At 38.8% G+C, this 22,469-nt stretch overlaps 1 protein-coding gene and 1 long non-coding RNA gene across 4 annotated transcripts in view; one reads left to right on the top strand and one right to left on the bottom strand.

The window, feature by feature from the left end:
• LOC115437787 (WD repeat and HMG-box DNA-binding protein 1-like) overlaps window positions 1–22,469 on the bottom strand; it is a 38,484-nt gene that overhangs the window by 2,981 nt on the left and 13,034 nt on the right. For 2 of the 3 annotated variants that reach the window (XM_030161133.1, XM_030161142.1), the window contains exons 10-25: window positions 21,813–21,954; window positions 20,319–20,532; window positions 17,906–18,090; window positions 15,259–15,443; window positions 14,306–14,547; window positions 13,518–13,655; window positions 13,276–13,432; window positions 13,071–13,185; window positions 12,668–12,799; window positions 11,213–11,427; window positions 9,567–9,703; window positions 7,639–7,695; window positions 6,911–6,942; window positions 6,667–6,825; window positions 6,128–6,267; window positions 4,976–5,111 (exon numbers count right to left, since the gene is read on the bottom strand). In XM_030161133.1, the coding sequence (XP_030016993.1) occupies window positions 4,976–5,111; window positions 6,128–6,267; window positions 6,667–6,825; window positions 6,911–6,942; window positions 7,639–7,695; window positions 9,567–9,703; window positions 11,213–11,427; window positions 12,668–12,799; window positions 13,071–13,185; window positions 13,276–13,432; window positions 13,518–13,655; window positions 14,306–14,547; window positions 15,259–15,443; window positions 17,906–18,090; window positions 20,319–20,532; window positions 21,813–21,954 (2,386 nt within the window). Of the gene's footprint in view, window positions 1–4,975; window positions 5,112–6,127; window positions 6,268–6,637; window positions 6,826–6,910; window positions 6,943–7,638; window positions 7,696–9,566; window positions 9,704–11,212; window positions 11,428–12,667; window positions 12,800–13,070; window positions 13,186–13,275; window positions 13,433–13,517; window positions 13,656–14,305; window positions 14,548–15,258; window positions 15,444–17,905; window positions 18,091–20,318; window positions 20,533–21,812; window positions 21,955–22,469 lie in introns of those variants that run through there. The other variant, XR_003937982.1, reaches the window with a different exon arrangement.
• LOC115437853 (uncharacterized) lies at window positions 230–15,241 on the top strand. Its single transcript, XR_003937990.1, has 4 exons — window positions 230–317; window positions 8,993–9,004; window positions 12,840–12,841; window positions 15,232–15,241. It is a non-coding gene; the product is annotated as an uncharacterized LOC115437853 (long non-coding RNA).

Raw genomic sequence — 22,469 nt, 5'->3', positions numbered from 1 at the left:
TTTCGTCACAGTATGAACATGCTCACAGCATTTTGCATTCCAAGCATCCGATGTTGTGACTTTGTTCACAAGACGTTAATAGTCAATTAAAGGGTTCGGCCTGTCAGTCATCACACTATACCTCTGATCAAAATTATTAAATGTTTATATAATCAAAATACATCATGAATAACAATGCTTTTTTCCATCAAGTGTCTTTAATTTTATAATGCCTCTGGACATCGAATTTAATGCTTTTTAATGTCATTAAGGTCTTAATTTTCACTAAATCTATTTAATGACTTTTGATGCTTTTTAATAAACTGCAGAAACCCTGTGTAAATATGTCTATAATACTGAAATTTAAATCTAAATTTACAAATATTAAATCGTAGTTTTCTTTCTTTTACTCTTTTATCTTGCTGAGAAGGACGGCCTAAGGACATGGGATACCCGGGACATTGATCCATTTCTTTCATTGACTGTTTATTAAGTTATTACTTGACTGTTTGTTCATTTTCATTGTGCTTTTTTTTTTCATCAGTTCAACAATTTCTGTAAAGCCCTGTGTGGCTACTTTGTTGTGATATTGGGCTCTATAAATAAAACTGAATTGAATTTTACTCTCAAAGCTATGGAAGAGGATTAGGGCCACTGGAAAAAAAACAAGGGCCAATATATATTTTTTATTATTCTGAGAAAAAAGTCAGAATTCTGACTTTAATCTCAGAATTCTGACTTTTTTCTCATAATAATAATTTAAAAAATATATTGGACCTTATTTATTTTTTTCCAGTGGCCCTAATCCTCTTGTCCTAATCCTCGTGTATATTTTCCATTTTCTGTCTTCCCTGCACTTTATTTTTGTATTTGCTGCTCTTATCTGTGAAATTTCCCCATGGTGGGATCAATAAAGTCTTATCTTATTTCTATATACTATCCAGTGTCTTTTACTCTTACATGTGTTTTAAACTCCCATGATGCATTTTGCTCCCTCTGGGACACAAAAAACTGCTATAAAATCATCATACATCAATATTTTTTTTGCTTTTTTCCCCATAAATCTCTTAAACCACTTCAGCCCTGCTCAAAACTACTAAACAATCAACAGCTTTGAGGATGTTAACCCTTTAAATGCCATTTTAACTATTTGAATTCTTAATGATTTATTACCAAAAGACACAAAATGTTGAATATTTTCCATTTAATAAATAGTCAGGGGATGAAACATTGGTGGTGATTAGAGCCTTGGATATCTTAAAGATTAGCAACAAAACTGATTTGATTGCGTTAGTATTTTTCTGTTGTGTCAGATACTCTCTCTGGTTACCCTATGGACTTCCATTAAAAACACATTTTTTTCTAAGTTTTTTGTAATAAATCATTCAGAATTTAAAAAAAAAAAAAAAATCCAGCTGGCATTTAAAGGGTTAAACTCCTGGAAATTGTTGAATGTTTGATAGTTTTGAGCAGGACTGAAGTGGTTTAAGAGATTTATGAAAGAAAAAGCAAAAAAATAAATATGAATGTATGATGATTTTATAACAGTTTTTTTTTAATGTACTGTAAAAACATTTTTGCCACGATTGTAACCAGAGGATAGTAAATTAAAGGAGGGCATGAGGGTGAAAACAAACAGATAAAGAGTCTGAATCAACATAATATGATCCAGAGCAGACGTTCAGACTGGTTTAACGACCTCTGACATCTATCAGCTGGATGGTTGGATGTTTACATATGAGCGACTGTTAACCCTGACCACGACTAAGGCTCCGTTCACACTGCAGGTAAATGTGGCTCAAATCTGATGGTTTTGTCCACATGTGACCTGGATCTGATCTGTTAAAGGCAGTTTGAACTAGGGATGTCCTGATCCGATCTAAACATCTGTATCAGCTGTCGAGATGGCATTTTTTTTTAGAAGATCGGATTTAGTCACTAAATTGGGCCGATCTGGACCTGGTTCTGGGGTGGTGGTGGTGGTGTGTGTGTGGGGGTGTGTAAACAAACCTCCTGCTCCCTTCAAATTAAAGTTTCTGAAGGTAGGAAAAAGAAAAATTAGACACAACAGCAGGAGGCTTATAATAATAATAATAATAATAATAATAATAATAATAATAATAATAATAATAATAATAATAATAATGATAATAATAATAATAATAATAATAATAATAATAATGATAATAATAATAATAATAATTACAGCTGAAACTATTAATCGACTCAAAGTGATAAAAAAAAAAATCATTCAACCACAATTCTCCTGAATCAAAGCTTTGTTTCCTTCATTTCTCTGCTGTTAAACATTGGTTCCACTGTTGTGTTTCACACGGACGCTTACTGTGACGCACAAAGAAGCTTCAATTCAGGAAAACTGCAATAGCATATTTCCCTTCAATTAATTTGAGTCGATTAATCGAATTGTGAATTTTTGCATTTGCTTCAAGCACCTAATCGATTAATCAGTTGCAGCTTCAATAATAATGATGATAATAATAATAATAATAATAATAATGGATTAGATTTCTAGAGCGCTTTTCTATGAACACATACTCAAAGTGCGTACAGTGGATCCATTATTCATTCAGTCACACATTCACACTGTGGTGGAGTTAAACTACATCTGTATCCACAGCTGTCCTGGGGCAGACTGACGGAAGCATGGCTGACAATTCGCGCCTACAGCCCCTCCCACCACCACCAAACATTCATATGTGTATAAATGGAGGTGAGGAGGGGGAAGTGTCTTGCCCATCAACAGCACATAACTAGGACAGACTCGAACTGCCAACCCTTCGGTTATAGGACGACCCGCTCTACCTCCTGAGCCACGGCCGCCGCTTAGAGGAATCAGTTAAGCGTCTATCGGTTTCACTTTCACTTTAAGGTCCAGTAGTGATGCCTGAGTCGGGTTTTCTTTTCAACCCATGAAGCTTTTGTGGAATTATTTGACCCGACCCGACCTGACCCGCGCATCACTATCATATGGTGCAAAACGCACCCCCGTATAATCCCTGAACGTACCTGTCCATAGACACGCTACTAGGGCTGTGTATTGGCAAGAATCTAGTGATACGATACAAGTCACAAGACTAGGATCACGATACAATATATCACGATACTGTTAAAAAGGCAATTTTTTTGCTTGTTTCTTTTATTTTATGATTATTTCCTTGAAGAATTGAATTACACCAGAAATCTGCACAAATACTAAACACATTTTTATTTGATCAGAACAGGATCTAATGTTATATCACAACATTTACCTGTTAAAACTTAAATTATGTTTTACAGACACTACAGTTTAAAGGTGCTGGAGACTTTGGTGACCAATTTTTCATCAGATCTGTCAAACCTCAGTATTATGAATCTGTAAGTCTTTCTGTCATTACTCACCTGAATCTCTTGCATTACAGTGAACAGTTTCTTAGTGCCATCCGCCAGAAACAAACTATGTGTTTACAAACAGACCTGGGACGTCACTTGGGAGTCTTTGGAATTTTGTTGCGACATGCATTGTTGGAAACGGAGGTTAGCGCAGCCACCTGACAGCAGCGTGACCATATGGTATTATATGGATGAAACAAACATGCGGAAATGGCTGGAGGAATATGCAGAGAAGGAAGTGAGTTCCTGCTGTTTCTGATAGTGTCTGTTCCAGCTGCTGCTGTCAGGTGGCTGCACAAGCCTTCGCTTCCCACAATGCATGTCGCAACAAGATTCCGAAGATGCCTGAGTGACCTCCCAGCTCATTTGTAAACACATGGACTGTTTAAGGTGGATGGCAATTCGAAATTGCTCACCGTAATGCAAGAGTTTCAGGCAAGTAATGACAGAAAGACGTACAGATTCATGATACTGAGGATATGACTGAGGTTGGAAAGATTTGATGAAAAACTGGTCACGAAAGTCTCCAGCACCTTTAAGATCCTGTTCAAGTGTTCATATTCTATTAGTTACTGCTGAACTTCAGTCTGTCAGTATTCTCTGAAATATCGTGGACCAAATCTGTGGAATAATCTAAGACTTGAACTTCAATCAACATCTACTTTATCATTGTTTAAAAGCATCTGAAAACGACTTTAATTCATGAAAAAATGTAAGGCTGTATATCACTTGATTTGTATTTGATGATTTGTAATGTGGATTACATTTTTATTGTTTATATTTTAGTTTATTATTTCAGTTATATTGTATTTTTCCATTTTTTTTTTGTGTATTGTTCATTTCGGGGGAGGTATTCATATAAGCCTTCTTTTTTGGCTTCTAACCTCTCCTGCACAATTTTGTTACTTGTTTGAATGTTGTTTTTATCCATTGCTGTTTTTATTATGTGCAAATAAATTAATAACATTATTTTTGTGCAATCCCAACAAAGGAACTACCATTATTTAATAAAAGAGCGTTAAAGAATAATAAATAAAAAACAAAAACAAAAAAAACTAAAATGAACCTCCACAGTATCTGCATTTGAATACAGACCTAAAAATATCGATACAGTACTTTTTAATATCGATACAGTATTGTGAAATGAAATATCGCGATATATTGCAAAACCGATATTTTTCTTACACCCCTATACGCTACAGCAGTGGCAAACATATGGTCTGCGGGCCAAAAGCGGCCCACCAAAGGTTCTAATTTGTCTCACAGTATGAATTTGGAAAGTGCAAAAATTACAGGGTAGAGAATTAAACATAGGAAAATACATGATGCAAAAATACAGAGGATAATATAATAATAAATGGTGATAAATCACTAACAAGAGGTTACATCTAGAGAAACACTCCTTTGTGAACTGCCATTAAAGTAGAACTGGGTCTTTATGGGTTAATTCGTCTTTTTCTCATCATCGTCTCCACTTCCTGTATCTGTCATTTCACATTAAAAGCCTCTCGAATCCCTGTAAATGCAACTAAACAGATCCATACTAAACCCTAGACCCTCCCTCCCTCCCTCCCTCTATGACCTTTGACCCCTGTGCTGGTCCTACCATCCTCTCCTCCGCCGTCAGCGTCCTGAACCGACCCATGGCCTCTTTGATGACCTCAGTTTCCTCCAGGTCTGGACAGTCCGCCGTGATGCTCTTCCTGTTTTCCTCTAACCACAGCTGGAAGCCCGTCTTCGGCCTGAACACAAAACACACCCATGTTTTACCTGCGACGACTGGAATTTTATATGTTGGTATGAATTTATATCATTTACTGCATCAGCCTGGGCTTGACTGAATGGAAAATAAATCCATAATAACGCACGTTTGAGACGTTCACTGTCAAGTAAGTACCTTAAAATAACAATATTATTGTCTGTTCTGAGACAAAATTAAGACATTAAAGAAATAAGTAAAAATTTTAGAGTATTTCTTTTTTTTTTTTTAGATATTTATCACAAGTCACTGTTATTGTCTTTTAATTGTTTTTACACTGCTTTCATTCTGCTTATATATTAAGATTTTTATTTCTGATTGTATCTGTTAATCTTTTATATTTGTACTCATAGTTACTCCCATGTACCTGAATGTGTACAAATGGCAAATAAACTCTCTTATCTTAATGAGAAAGAACAGAAAGAACACTGAAGATATTCACAAGACAATTATTCATATATTTGACAAAGTTCTCTGAAAATAAACCTTGAAATATATGAAATGAGTCAAAACTCTAGGGAGGCACTGACTAAAAAATATTTGACACCAGTTTGTTTTAAAATGACGTTTTGCTCAATATCTGGTTTTACTTTCAACTTTTTAAAATATTATTTTTTTTGTTGCTTTTCATCCTCTTAAAGAAATATTCAACATATCTGTAAAAATAGTCTGGATTTTAACGTCTTCCAGTCCTTCATCACTTAACCTGGTTAAAATTTTAAATGTTACCTTTCTTTAAGTAAAATTTTTAACTTATTTAAACACTTTTATTATCTTTTTTATTATTTGTATAGTGACTCTTCATGGTGGATGTGTGAAAAACAACTTCATTGTTATGTGAACCACAGAAATGACGATAAACTGGTACACTTCAGTTTTCCACTTTTCTCGAAATGCAAAGTATCAGGAGTAAACTTTTGTTACGATTTGATTCTATATAAATAAACTTTGACCTATTGATTTGATTGACACAGAGAAGATAAAGGCGTTTTATGTCACCTTGTATTCTCAGAGTCCTCTGTGGGCGTGGCCAGCGGCGGCGGCTGATCGGCCTGTGACGGCGTCTTGGCGTTGACCTCAGCGTTGACCTTCCGATCAGCTGATTTAGAGCCGCTCATCTGGAGCAGAGTGGACTGAGTCTGGAGAGACCACATGGACATGATCAACACCCCCATCAGACCCAGGACACCCAGAGGGGGGGTTAGGGTTGGGGTTTGGGGGGGTGGGAGTAACAGTACCTTGGTTTGGGGTCTAGGGGGTACAGGACCTTAGTCTCGGGTCTGGGGGGGTACAGTACCTTAGTTTTGGGTCTTGGGTCTGGGGGGTACAGTACCTTTGTTTTGGCTCTGGGGGGGGTACAGTACCATGGTTTTGGGTCTGGGGGGTACAGTACCTTGGTTTTGGGTCTGGGGGGTACAGTCCCTTAGTTTTGGGTCTGGAGGTACAGTACCTTGATTTTGAGTCTGGAGGGGTACAGTACCTTGGTTTTGGGTCTGGGGGGTACGGTACCTTGGTTTTGGGTCTGGGGGGTACGGTACCTTGGTTTTGGGTCTGGGGGCCAGCGGTTTGAGGACGGGGCCTTTGCTTCCTTTTCCTGCTGATCCGCTCAGTGGACCCGGCTTCCTGCTGGATGACATGTTGTCCAGGATGTTGGTGACCCGGGCTGGACCAGGGGACGGTTTACCAGAACCAGGAACCTGAAAAGACCCCACCTGGAGTTAAAACCTGGACTTAAAGGACACCTTTCCAACGCTGCCATGGGAGGAGTTTAGTAGTTCTTACCTTAAAAGGGTTGGAGCGTCCGACTTTAACGACTGCAACACAAATTCAACACTCAGATAAAAACACAGCAGATACAGAACAAAAGCTCCTATAACAGGGGAGTCAAACATACGGACCATGGGCCAAAACCGGCCCACCAAAGGGTCCAGTCTGGACCATGGGAGGAAATACACCAAAAATATTAACAACCAAGGACATGTTCATATGTATGTTAATAAATGTGATAATAACAACTTCATTTTTCTTTTTTCGGTGAAACATTTATAAATTATCCTTTCATAAATAATGTGAATAATCTAAACACCTGAAACTTGAAATCTAAGAAAAATAAGTGTAATTTGACCAATCTTCTGCCTGTTATTAAATGTTTTGTGTATTTACAGATCCACTGTGATCTGTACGTTATAATGTACATGTGGAAATGATGAACTGAGGCAGAATATTGGTCAAATTGCACTCCTTTTTCTAAGAAAACTTCAGGTTGTTGGTGCTATTCTTCTTTTAAAGGATAGTTTGTAGATGTTTGTAGACCATTTTCTTCATGTAATTTGACTTTTTTCACACTAAAGTTGTCATTATGTTCTTATTTTATTGGTCTGACCCATTTGAGATCATTACTGGGTTGAATGTGGAACCTGAACTAGAATGAGTTTGACAGCCCTGGACTAAAGCAACTAAATCATCATCTGTGGATGTTGATGTTCGTCTCCTGAGGTGGTTGCACTCACCTGGTTTGACCGACGGCCTCTCAGGTGAACTGGAGTCTTTGGCGAAAGGATTCAGACCTGCATCGACAACAGACACAGTTAAATATACAGACGTTTTACTGCACAGTCTGGAGCCGAAAAGCAGAACGAAATCTGTCTGAAGGATGGAAAAACACATTTCACCCATCTACATCTGACCATGAGGCAGATGATCTGCTGTCCACTATTTGGGATTAGTGTAACTTTGCTTTTTCATTACTTTTTTTTTGGGATGGGGGGTGGGGGGGTGGTGGTGGCTTATTGCCTTCGATATTCTGGAATGTTCTGTTTAAATTTGGGGTTTCGTTTTGCCTTTCGTTCACCTTTGTATTTTGTTTCTACTTATGTTCAAAATAAACTTCAAACTTGAACTTCAACAAAAATGAAATGTTTGGTGCATTTATGAAATTATGCGACTACAATAAAGAAAAAAGTCAACATTTTTACAGTTTTTAATGGGGTGTGCTCTTTCCAATACAAAATTATATTGTGTAATTGAGAAAAATCTCCACTTTCATGCACATAGGCTTAGTTTTAAACAAACTGTAAATACAAATGTAGTATCTTCTATCTATCCAAAAGTTTTGCTGCTTAAGTATTAAACAAACAAACTGAACCAAAAACAACCCTCCCTCCAAAAAAAACAAAACAAAACAAAAAAAAAAACACAAAATTGAACTTTTCCTACAGTATAGAGGGTATGTCACTGCTAGCAGAAGTCACCGCAATTACGTCCACTGAGTGGCAGAAAGAGGGAGATGAATAGCGGCTTTGGTTTGAATACTGCGAAAACTTTAGAACAGTCTAAAAAATGGGGAAGAGCTGTTGTGCCATCGATTGCACAAATAGGTTTAAAAAGCACTCGGAGCTATGGTTTTAGCGGCGACCTAAAGCCAAAGACAGAAGAAGCAGATGGATCGCTGCAATTCATAGAAATAACTGGAATCCAGGCAACGAAACCTGGATTTGTGGTTGGCATTTCGTGTCAGGTAACGTTAATTTAAGTTGTATTCTTGTGTAAAATTATACCTTAAATTACATATCGTTTTGGCTAACGTTACTTCTTAGTAAAGCTCTTAATGTTAGCAGCTGTCATTTAATTCTATATTTCATAACTGAAACATTTTTGTCTTCAGCTGTGTGATTCTGAACCTTGTGCTCTACATAATTTGTAAACTAGCTTAAACTGAGGCTAACCTAGTTTTCCAAATAAGGGCGTACTCTAGCAACAAGCTACAAAGCTGTTGTAGCTGTGTTGGATCAAGTATTTGATGTTAACTCTACTCAAATCTCCACAGTACCAGTAGATCATCCACTCACTTGGGTCAGTACTAAGGGTTTAACTCCAGTAAATCAGTAGTGAACTGTGAGCACTACTGCTGGGCCTTTACCTTGGAAATCACCACCAAGAAAATACATCTTCACTGATGTAAAACCTCCAAAACAATAGTATGTTGAATTAAAGCACTCACCAGCTGTAATCCTCTAATTAACGATGACGAGGATGTCAACAACTCTTTGGCTTTTGTATGCTTTCAGCCTTTGCATTGGGTATTTTCCCAGCGTTGAAATCAGGTTCATATAAATGTCAGGATGCGTGATTTCCGCCCACATATCAGTGTTCGTAGACCACTTGTTGTTTGGTAGTTGTATGGATCCATGTCCAGTCCAGTTGTCTTTAATTTCATGTTATATTCCACTTTTTTCCCAGTCTCGCTGTAGTCACTGCTATACTCTGTCATGTTGAGCCGGTTTGTTTTTGCCACTCAGTCTGACTTAGAGGGGCGTGGCTCGGGGGGAAGTGACGTATGTGCATACCCTCTATTGGGTCTTTTTACATGTGTTGGTGGAATCCCCTTTAACCAGATCCTGTTGAAAACCCCTCAGACCAAATTAAAAACCAAACTCACGTTTCCTGGTTTCTGTCTCTGTCTCCTGTCCCTCCTCTTCCTCATCTTCTCCCTGAGGCTCCTCCTCCTCATCATCTTCCTCTTCCTCCTCATGTCTGTTGCTGTGGTGACGTCCTGTGACCTCATTCCGACTGAACCTGTATCAATAAAATGTATTATGGGAAACGTCTTCTGCGTGAGACATTATCAGATCATTTCAGTGATCGTTCAAGGACTCAAACTGGAATTCAGTCCAGTCGTCTTCATCTTCATCACTGTTTGAGTGTAAATGTCGTCAGAGGTCATGTGATTCAACACTTCATCAAACTCAGCAGCATCACTGAAAAATGTTAAAAGAATCACCGTACAATATTAATCCTTTCATGCATGAATTATAAGAACCTTAGTCAACATTTTTACTGCTTTTATTTCCTTTTCAGGCAGAAAAAACTATGCAACTGAAATTTTTTTATAATCCTGTTTTTTTATGGAGTTACAAAAACCATGTGTTTAAATTCTGAAGCAAATAAATGTATATTTAACAATCCAATACTAGAAAATGATAAACTGTAAAAACTATGACATAACATGTTAAATGCTGCTGAGGTGATGTTTTCTCACATTTTAACATATTCTACTAGTTGTTACTTATTTTATGGAGAGATATATATAAAAAAACACCTTTTAGTTTTTTTTAAAAATACAGTTAATTCCACTCTATTAACAATTATTAACTGATTTCCACTAAAACCTGTTAGTGCAGATCAGGTTTATCCAGAATGATCAAGTTACAGTAATGGTATGATTTAGGGTAAATAAAACCAGTGATGCATGGCGTCCAATTTAATTGACATGGGATTAATTGCAAATTTCATCGAATATAAAATAAATATGTGGAATATTTACCAATAATATTAATCCTTAGATGTTACTTGATGCTGCATATTTTTCTACCTTCAGGGGTGTCCTGCGATAGAAGAATTTACAAGATATTCCTGCCATCTGTCTTTACCAGTATTGTTAAACATCTGTATTTACTAGAAATGGTGACCTACACAATACGACTTCAGAATGAACTGGGTGAAGAACTTTTGGAAAAATGACACATTTACATAATCTGTAAGACAAACTTGGAAACCTTTAAGTGTAAAAACTGTGTTGTTTGTCTAAGCAATGTGATCTTTGTAATCCTTTGACCTCACGACCTGTTTGTTTTGGTTTTTGAATCTGTAAAAAAAAAAAAATAAAAAAAAATAAAACTTTCATAAAAAGTTAAAAAAAAAAAAAAAAAAAAGATATTCCTGTGATGTTCAGCGTTTCTGACTTCCTGTCAAACATCTTGGTTATGAGTCAAACAAAAAAAAGCACTTCCCAGGACTGACCAATAGGTGTCAGTGTATGAACCAATGTGTCCACTGTGTTGGCTGGTACAGAACCAAAACAACCAAACCCACAAATATACAAAAGAACAGCTGTAGAACAGATGAACACTGGACATGAAAGGGTTAAACAACACATTAAGTAAAAAAACTTGCATTAAATGGACACATTCTAAGTTTTAAGGACAATAATTATGATGGTTCTGAACTTTCACACATTTGGGCTGACATACTGAACTACAGGTTTAACTTTCAGATCTGACTCCTGTGTTTGTTCTGATGAGTTACCCAGAATTCTGTCTGACGCTGTTGAACTCAGCCTCCTCCTCTTCCTCCTCCTCTCTACTCTGACTGGCTTTCTCCAGAGCAATCTCGCTGAGGCGCTGGGCCAGGGCCATCCTCCGGGACCGCGATGCGTATCGGATCGCCAGAGTTACCACGTTCTGGGTCATCAGTTCTGCCAGCTCCACGCAACGGAACTCCCTCTCCAGTTTACACGACAACTGCCAAAAAAAAAACAACAAACAGTTTATTTAAACCTGGTCCATTTGTTTAAGTCTGAATCATTTCAATGTAAAACAAACCAATGGATTAGCATCGATAGCAGAAGTTTCATTCATATAAAACCAAGTTATGATCAGAAAACAGTAAAAATAAGACAGCATTCATCATTTCTTCATAATGTTCCTTTATTTTTGTTCTTCTTTGTCTAGTTCAGTGAGTTTTAACAGTAGAAATAATCTTAGTACTATTGGATCTGTTTAGTGTTAGCTTAGCACTGTTAGCTTAGCGCTGTTAGCTTGTCTCATTGGTCTGTTTGATTCAGTTCTTCCTGACATACGCTGGTCTCAGACTGTTAGACTGGTTCAGATATTTGACCATTTCACTGCTTTTTGTTTGATTTGTATAGAATTGTTAGCTGATGTTCTCCTGGATATGATGATGTATAGAATGTATATAGGCTACTGCTACAAGCGTCATAGAGCGTTACCATGGTAACACTGATGTAACTGTGGCAGTCCCTGTTACCCAGGGTAACCAAACCTAAGAGGCTACAAATCCCATATTGAAGACATGTTATTGTTGTTCAACATTTAAATTGGACTTATTTTGGTATTGCAGTTGACAGAAGAATTTTTCACTACATTTAACTTGTTTGAAGTTTTATCGAATTACACAGCTGTACGACGGTGTATCAGGGCCACAGAAGAAAATAAAAACACTTGTCACTATGAGAATAAAGCCGTAATATTTCGAGAATAAAGTCGTAGTTTTAAAAAATCCCTTATTTAAAGCTGTGTATGACTTTTGTCTCAAATTTTTCATCAGATCTGTCAAACCTCAGTCATAGCCTCAGTATCATGAATCCGTAAGTCTTTCTGTGATTACTCACCTGAATCTCTTCCCTCACAGTGAACAATTTTGAAGTGCCATCCACCACAAACACAACATTTGTTTACAAACTGAGCTGGTAGGTAACTCTGGCATCTTTGGCATTTTGTCGCAACGTACATTGTGTAAAGTGGAGGTTCGACACGGAAACGGCTGGAGCTCTACTTCCCACAATGCACGTCGAAAATTCCGAAGATGCCCGAGTCACCTTTTCTTTCCACCCGTTTCCTTTTCTTTCCACCCGTTTTTGCTTCATTTAAATCAAAGTAGGCAAAACTGATTCACTGGTCTTGTTCCGTCTACAAAGACAACAAAAAGAAAAAAAGAATATCGGTAACTCCATGTACTCACCGCGAACATCTTCATTAGAAGTTCCTGCTGCTCTTTGTGTGACTGGTTCTGAGCCTCCTCATCAATCTCGTAGCCGCTGGACGACAGGAAGCTGTAGTGGTTGTGGAAGAGGACGGAACGCCAGAACTGCTCCTGAACAGACGGACGGACGGACAAATCAGTGTGAATGAAGACGTCAGGATTGTCCAGATTTTTTACCAGTTCTGTTTTTATTCTTTCTCTCTTTCTTTCCTGTGTTAATAGTGGGACATGTTTGCTGTTGATAAACTTACTTCACACGGACAGATCTTATTCATGGATTTGAATCTAAATCATTCCAGTTAAATCAGTTTAACTGAGTTCAAACAGTGAGGTCGTTGTGTTTTATCTCAGATATTCTGGTTTATTCTCGGGGTGCATTTACCTCCATCTGTCCTTTCTCCGTGGTCGTCTGACACAGCGGTATTTTAAAGGGCAGGATGGCCACAGCGGGTCTGGGCAGGGTGGGGGGGTACCTGGACCCTTTACATGGAATACACCTGTCAGGAGGGGAACACAGCAGAACATTGTCATGAACCTGCAGAACCAGGACCCACAGGTTAGAATCAGCACTGGGGGGGGGGTCTGACCTGAGCTGCTGGGGGTTCTCATGGACCCCCACCACCCAGTAGTGGTCTGACTTGCTCTTGCAGGTCTCTCTGGTGTTGCAGACCGGCGTCCAAGTGTTCCCCAAAGAGCGATTGAGCATCCGAACCACCCCCTCCGAGTCCACGAAGCACGGAGTCCCTGAGGACGGAGACGTCAGACCGTCTGTGTGTTAACAGTCCACACCACAGAGACATGAGGATGAGGATGAAGGCTTAACACTAACCTTCTGCAGTGAAGCCCACCCAGGACAGATGGGCCTTTGGGCTGAGGGGGAGGGGCTCACCGTGGACCACCTGACGCTTCCTTTCACCAAACTGCAGCAGCTGAACTCCAAGAGCCTGGTCTCCATCGAAACCTGCAGCTGAAAAGACCGAACACGAGAAAGAGTCACATGACGTCTGTGGTTTGGAAACTGAAAACCCATGAACAGTAAAACCTGGAAGCACCAGAGTCACCACCGGACGAGAGATACATGGGAGAGGTGGCGGGGGAATATTTTTGTCTTGAAATCATTACACACACACACACACACACACACACACACACACATTTTGAGTTATATATGTGTATATTTAGAACTTGATACATCTATATGTGTTTTTGTTGTATTGATAATTTCTTTCCGGCTCCTTCTTATTCCACTCGAATGGAGTGACTGTAACACAACTCTGCACTGCAACGCTTACTTTAATACTTGTGTGTTTTTATATTTTTGGATTTTATGAGTTGTTTTCTTACTTGCTGTTTTTAATCACCTTTTACATGTTTCTTTTATCATGTTTTAAATGTGTTTCTTTTTCCCTGTCGTTGTATTTCAATGTCCTGTGTGAAGCACCTTGAATTGCCTTGTTGCTGAAATGTGCTATACAAATAAACTTGCCTTGCCTTGAAATCAGAAACCACAGACTGACCTCCTTGTTAAACTTCCTGTTACCTCCTTGACCTGTGAGTCTGGACCAGTGTCCTGGTCCACACTGGTCCAGTCTGGTCCGGTTCAGTCCAGTTTCTTACCTCGGTGGTAGACGATGAGCAGCTGCTCCCCGTGTCCTGACATGCAGACCACAGGTCCAGGGAGGCTGAACACCTCCCTCTGGGCTCCGCCCACAGAGAACAGACGAACCATCAGTGAACTGGTGGCGACCGCTGCCCAGCCCCGCCCCAGACACAGCGCACGCACGTCCTCCCCTGGTGGCAGGTCCACCATCCAGTCCTTATTGGTGTCCCATGACGAGAAGTGGAGACACTGCAGCTTACTGAGCAGAGGACGAATACAGCCACAGGTCAGTTTATTATAACGTTATAAAAACTGAAAAACAAAATGGATTTACACACAACATAACTGTCGTATTTTTAACCCTTTAAATGCCATGTTTGTAATGTAAACAAACCATATTTTTTGACGCAAAAAAACACAAAACTTTTTTTTTTTCAATTTACTACATAAAATTGGATTAGTTTTTTTTCATCCTGGCGTATGTCAATAAGTAACAGTAACATTGGTTAATATAATTATTATTTTTTGTGCAAGGTCAAATGTTAAATGCTAAAATGTGTCAATATGCATTTTTTATTCACTTGGTAGAAGGGTGTTTGTGAAGGAATTTTCTATTGTTTATAATGTGCTGATTTTAGGAGCTGGGTCAGAAATTTAAAAATCATGCAAAAATGAACATTTTTTAAAATTCTGACCTACAACAAATTGTAAAAAATTTCATGACCTTTTATAACATGAAGTACAAAGTGTGCATAATATGCTCACTGAATACTGGAAGGATAAGAATTGATTCATTATCATCATTAAAAATCTTTGAGCTATGAATCTGCGGTGAAAATATGACTTGATTGTTAAAAACAGGCAGCTTTTTGATGAACCCTGGGAGCTCAGAGTGTCTGAAACACCTGACTATTCCATCAGAGTTAAAGTCTAGACTGAGCAGAAGCAGGTCCGGTGGGGCGGGTGGTACCTGGCGAGCTCCTCGGTGCTGGGACAGGCCAGGAGCACGGCCTCCTGGGAAAGGTCAGCCATGGTGTGGCCCAGTGAGTTGGTGAGGTGCATGGCATGGTGCACGGCCGTGTCGTGGAACTCCACGTCGATGGCGTTGTCCTGCTCGTCATTGTAACCTCGGATAATTCCCACCGAGTTCCACATCTGAGGAACACGTTACATCAGGGGTGTCAAACATGCGGCCTGTGGGCCAAAACCGGCCCGCCAAAGGGTCCAATCCAGCCCGTGGATGAATTTATAAAATGTAAAAATTACACTGAAGATATGAACAATCAAAGGCGTCAAACTCATCTACAATTGCTTATCATTTTCAAGAGGATCAGACCAGTGAAATAAAAGAACAAGTGGTGCCAGGTTCTGCCTTTGAAAATATGCTTTCCAGGGTGAAAAAGGTTTCAAATAAAAAGAGTCAGATATGGCAAATGTTTATGGCTCATATTACGAGGGCAACATCTTATAGAAGGTGTGTGTGTGTGTGTGTGTGTGTGGGGGGGGGGGGGGGGGGGGTGTAAGAATTGTTTGGGATTGGGGTGCTAGGGGTGGTTTGCAGCTGCCTTTTTAAGTTGTGGGTTGTTTTGTTTTTTGCTTTCCTTTTTGTCTTTCTTTTTTCTCAGTTTTTTTCCTTTTTGTAAAGGACTGAAAATATGATAAAAAATTAACAAAACTTAAATGACAAAAAAAAGTGGTTCCAGGCACAACAAACCCCGCCCCTCGCATATATTGTATCTTATTTTGGCATCGATCCAGCCGATGTCATCATGTTTGTGTGTGTGCTGATGTCATCATATCAGTTACCTCTATATATGTGCCAAGTTTGAAGCAAATAGAAACAAAACTGATGTTTTTATAGGCATTTGAAATTTCACCCATTTTAAGTAAATGGGAGGAAAAAAAAAAAGATTTAAAAAAATTCATAAAAAATGTGAACTTTGACCTCTTTTTCCCAAAATGTAATCACATCTGTTCTGGGTCACTGGCAATCTATAAACCCAATTAGGTCTAAATTCAACCAATAGTTTTGCAGCTAAAGTGTTTAACATTGAAACAAACCAAACCCAAAACATTACCCCTTGCCTCCGTTTCAGGGGGCGGGGTCATAACCTGTCAATAATCAGAACTCCAAATGTTAAGTGCAAGTTATAATGTACATGTGAAAAAGATAAACTGAGGTAAATATTGTTAAAATTGCACGAAAACAACAATAAACATTAGCAGTTATTTATTGGTTATTATGTTATTATTGTACATCCCTGTTTTACATCAGATCAGTCTTCAACCATATTTCACATTTTATGGAAACGTGTCCTTTGCATTTTCTTTTTTCTATTTTTGACCTTATTTCACTTTTGCTTTGGCATTTTATGAAAATGTGCCTTAAACTGATAAAGCTGTGTCCCTGTACTGTTCTTATCACCGCTTAGTCTCATAATTGTCTAATCTGTTACGGTCTTTGTTTGTCCTCTAGTGTGACTGTTGTTTGTCTCTAGGCAATAATATTATGGTCTGTAAATGTCACCCTGTGCTGTAACTGTAAACGTCTGACATGGAAACTCCTGCAACACTTTCATCCTTCAACACAAAAGACTTCTGAACTCTGAATAAAAGGAAGTCAGACACAAACACGGGAATGAAACAACATTAAAACCACAGCTGGAACTATTTTAGAGTCTTTTAAACTGATTTTTAACTATATGCACACTAAACTTCTTATGTTTAACAAACTGGATTTATTTTATTTGTGTTTTCGAAAGTCAATGCAATGAAATTTTATGCCCATTTTGTAATTTTTTAATTAATTTTGTCTTTTTTTTTTTTTTAATTTTTCATTGATTTTGCAGCTTAATTTTTGTCTTTATTCATGTTGATGCTTATGTTTGTCCATTTTGTTAATTATCCATCTATCAATCCAACATTTTTTCCATGAATTAATTATCTATCCATTTATCTATTTTTGTGCCATTTATTTCTGTTCACTTTTCTTGCTTATTTTGATTCAGTTTTTATTACATTTGTCTCATTTTGTTCATTTTTCACAGATTTTGCTGATTTTGTGGTTATTACTTACTTTTGATGCTTATGTTTGTCCATTTTGTTCCTTACTCTGGTCATTTTTTTACTCACTTTGTTGCTTATATTTGTCATTTTTATTAATTTTGTTATCAGTCTATCCATCCAGTTCATTGTGCTACTTATTTATGTGTATTTTTTGTCATTTTTCTTGCCTATTTTGTTCTTTTTTAAATTAATTTTGTCTCTTTTTCATTAATTTTGCAGCTTATTTTTTCTTTACGAATTTTTACTATCCAGTATAAAAGTGTCTTAGTCTTTTTTTGTGAGTTCTTATCTGTTAAAAAATAAGGCCTTGACGTAAACACAGCATTTCGTCTTCGATCATGGTGATTTTCTGCCTTAAAATCCCACTGATGTTAAAACTAGGTTCATCATAAAAGAACGACGCTGCTTCGACATCATGTGATTTGTCACTGCGCATTTAAAAAGGACACAGATCTGATCTAAATAAAAATGAGAACGTGTTAAAATACCAGTAAACACTACGTTGGCATCAAATAAAGACTTTTTTTCCTACCATCCTCCCAGTGTCTCACCATGAATCGGTGTGTGAGGTGTGCAGGTGTGGATCCGGGCTGAAAGGCCTTCTGAGGAGGGGTGGGCAGGGGCCCCTCGTAGATGGGGCGCAGAGGTATCTGGGGGGGCGCTGCCGCCGGGACCACGGCGCTGCTGGCGTCATCATCACCATCTTTATCCTGACCGAGCCTCAGAGAACCGGTGTCTGAGACAAAAACACAAGATCAGTGAGTTTAGAGGAAGGGGGGGGGGTCAGGAAAGACCAGGAAACACAAGAGGGTTAACCCTTTAACCCCTGAGCCCTGATTCCAGGTAAAGATTCACATGTTAACCCTTCAACCCCTGAGCCACTCAGAATGGACATCAATAAAAGATTTAGGATGTTGAACATCAACTGTGAACTGGAAAAACACTGAACAAGGATTTGACTTTTGGCCCAGTATTTTTCGTTTTGGGCTCTATTTTTTAAATAAATCAGTCCAGCTGCTTTTTGACACCTGTTTAACTCCATAAAGTAGGTCCACAGTCAAAACTCCGTGAAAACAGTAAAAAAATAAAGGAAAATCCCCACAACACTGGAAACAACAGGAAAAACAAAACATAACATATACTGAACAACAAAAGAAAAGCAAGTATGTTTCGGTATTGGTTTATATGGGAGTTTTATTATAAATATTGGTTTCATATGAGATATTTATATCCAGCTGTGAAATTTACAGTGGGTCTCTCTTGCTGTCCTTGTAGCACTGAGTTGACGGTCACGGAGATGGGCCAAGCGAATATGGCGATCCTGATTACGGGTGGTCACACGTGGTCTTCCGGATCTTGGTCTGTCCCGAGTGGTCCCTGTGTCACGGAATCGTGTCCTCAGCCTACTGATGGTGGACTCGTGCACTTGCAGACGTCTGGCAACGTTGCGAGCCGTTAAAACAGCATCAAGCATACCAATAGCGCGTTCTCTCAGATTATCGTTAAGGCGAGGCATCGTGGTAATGCAGTAACTTTTGAATCTTACCATTTCTTTTTATAGCCCCCGGATAAACAAAGGGAATTGCCACTCCCATTTGTTGCTCCCACTACCATATCACTCAAAACGTACCGCACCTCCGATACTTTGTACACGTGCTCAACACCACTCGTGGTCGTGTTTGCCTGCAAACACACGCTCCAATGGTTACAACTCACTTATTTTAATGTGCATCTCAGTTGACAACTCAACAGGACAGCTGAACTCTTGCCTAAATTAACGACCAAAACTTGCGTTTCTTTTGTTGTTCAGTATACATGCCCTTGAAAATCCTGGGCCTGACTTATCAGGCACATTACTGCCCCCAGTGGCCTGACTTATCAGCACACGCCAAAGTTTTTGGACGGATGGACGGACGGACACATGGACAGACAACCATCTGATGACAATACTCTGCAGCCAGTGTGGCCAAGGGTAAAAAAACAAAACAAAAACAGTGTTTGAAAAAAAAAAAAAAAAAAAAGCCCAAACCATCTATTTTTATAGTGAGTCGGTCTCACTCACTGCTCTGTGTTTTACCCCACATTCCACAGGCGGTGGGGGGTGAACTGAGCATGCTCAGATGTCTATGGACAAAACAAGGTCTATTCTATCAGCACAATTTGAAATTTTTCCTATTGAGCAAATGGTTGTGAATCTTTATGAATATTTAAAATAAATCACACATTCAGAACGATCACCACAGACACGTCAGGGGTTAAAGGGTTAATTAAATTAGATTACATTAAATTAGATTAGAGACTTTATTGGTCCCACAACAGGGAAATTCACTGGTCAAGGCAGCAACAGAATAAACTGCCACAAAAGAATGTGCATGTGTAAAAACAAAAAAATAATCTTAGTTAAATAATCTTAGTACATTTGATTAATTTTTCAAGAAAATCTATTTAATAATAATGTGTCATTTTATCGTCATTTATTTTGGCTTTACTACTGACACCTTTGAAAGTGGACAAAATGCATATAAGTAGTATAGATAGTTCATAACACATGAATGGAACTTACTGAAACAAGATCATTTCATTTAAATACTTGAAGTATCATTAAACTTTACCACTGCAACAAAAAAAAGGAACAAAATTAGATGAAAATTTAAGACTGAGTTGAAGACTGACTTCAAAATGACTAAAATAAATCCATTTATTTACTCTATTACAGTCCACTCATTACTAAATGATCACTTTTTTTAGACTGAAACAGGTAATATGGTGACCAATAAGTGGAAAAAAGTTGGTAGAGTTTACTCATAGCCCTGCCCAGCTGCACAAGACTCTGCCCTTTTACAATCACAGTCAGTTATTCACAATAATCATCATTACACTGAGAATTATTCAGAAAAATCCCCGTTATGACGACTGATCATTCCTGCACCTGATCCTGGACCAGACCCTGGACCTTTCACTCACCCATCGAGTTGTCGTCATCCAGAAACGTCCCTCTGTTTCTGACTCGACCCGTTGCAGGCATCAGATAATCATCGTCATCATCATCTTCATCAGCTGTTGTTGTTGTCGGCTTCTTCACCGGAGTGTTGGTGTCGCTCAGTCCTTCATCCATGAGTTGGTCATCATCATCATCAAATAGGTCATCATAGTTTTTCACAGGTTTGTTTATTGGAGCCTGAAACAGTCCAACAGGTTCAGTTTATGCTACATTCCATCTGTATTTAACCCTTTAAAGACGACTGTGTCTCCAGTGACGCATTTCTACATTCACTGTCATTCAAATTATTGTAACTCCTGAACTGTTTGTACTATTGACAACATTCAAAGTACATCTGAAAGCTGAGATTGGGTTCTTTTTATCTATACAAAAGCCAAGTGGCTTCTGTGTGTGTGTGTGTGTGTGTGGTGGTGGTGGTGGTGGGGGGGGGTTCACACTAAATCCGTACAGAGCTGACTGCTGCAGTTTGTCATACTTATGTATTTTGGTCAAGGGACAGACTAGTGAAAACAGCAAGTTGATAGGACCAATTTTTTGGGAGATATTAGTAATTTTAGAATACAACAGCCTCATAATCACGTTGCTATGGCCAGAACGCTTTGGCGGTGACTGCTGGACGAATGCAGTACAGCATGTACGAATACACAACAGCATAAAAACTACCACATCTAGAACCTGTGGATCCCCACGGGTCAATGCACTAGTTGGACTATAACACATTATGGTAGAGGTCTGCATTGGCTGAGGGGGAGGGGTGGAAGTGGGCGGAGCAGAGAGCAGCAGAGTGCAGTCAGTGAGAGAGAGATGGAAGACTTCTTCTATTGTTAGCAGCATTTTAGCGAGGTTTTAGCGGTGAATTCCTGTAAATATGTAATAAATCTATATGCAGAGCTGTCCAGGGCATACACAGATGCAGTGTCTGTATTTGAATCAGATGATGGAGGTTTTTGTCAGTGAAATGAGGGGCTCTGTCTACAAGACAGAAAGTGAACACAGACTATCACAGGATCCAAATGACTAGAAAGAATTAAAAATAAGAAGAACATGGACACAGAATGATCCAGACAAACTAAAATGTTTGAGCACATGGAAAATAGATGAAAGATTATTTCTATAATCTCAGAAAGGTTTGTTAAAAACATTTACAGTTTTTCATAATAAATGTAAATTTGATTTTTACTATAACACACTGTTTTAGGCATTTATTCCATATATTAATGAAAATTAATGGGCAGACACTTAAAGGAAATGGCAAAAAAGACCTTTTCTGACATTTTTCTTGCAAAAATAACAAAGAAATATCGGCCTGTTATGATGGTATTCTTCATAAGGTTAATTAAAAATGCTCAGTATTTACTCGTCATATTACTCATCTGTGTGCTCTGTGTGGTTTGTTCTTTGGTAGTGTTGGCCCCGCCCATACAGTACCTGTCCGTCAGGGGGGAGGGGTTTCTCACCTTGGTGCTGTTGGAGGTGGACGAGGCTGAGCTGAGTCCATCCAACAGACCCAGACTGCCCTCGGTGTCGGTGTAGGCGATCTGATGGCCTGATGGATGCCACGCCAGGCTGCACACCGTGAAGCCTTTCTCATGTTTCTGCCTGCAGTGGATAAGACACACTGGATATGTAGTATCAGTGTAACCATGGTAACCAAACGGACTCCATCAGACAACAGCTACCTGAACTAAAACCACCTCAACATCCATGACTGTCAATATCTTCAATGTCGTTTTTGAACTTTGGCAATTCCTCCTGCGGGCCGGATCGGACCCTATGGTGGGCCGGTTTTGGCCCGCGGGCCACATGTTTGACACCCCTGCTCTAGAATATAAACAGACCCTTAGGACATGAGCATCAGTTCCTGGTTGAAGCAGGATTAGACATTCAGACCAACTGGGATTAACATTACAGTAGAGGCTAATACTCTAAATCAGGGGTGTCAAACATGCGGCTCACGGGCCAATAAAGGGTCCAGTTCAGCCCACGGGACGAATCTGACAAATGCAAAAATTACACTGACGATTAGGGGTGTAAGAAAATATCAGTTCTGCAATATATCGTGACATTTCACAATACTGTATCGATATTAAAAAGTACTGTATCGATATTTTTAG

The sequence above is a fragment of the Sphaeramia orbicularis genome, chromosome 3 (assembly GCF_902148855.1).
Source record: "Sphaeramia orbicularis chromosome 3, fSphaOr1.1, whole genome shotgun sequence".
Classification (NCBI taxonomy): domain Eukaryota; kingdom Metazoa; phylum Chordata; class Actinopteri; order Kurtiformes; family Apogonidae; genus Sphaeramia; species Sphaeramia orbicularis.
Note: the sequence above shows the minus strand (reverse complement) of the source record. Positions and strands in the feature narration are given on the sequence as shown.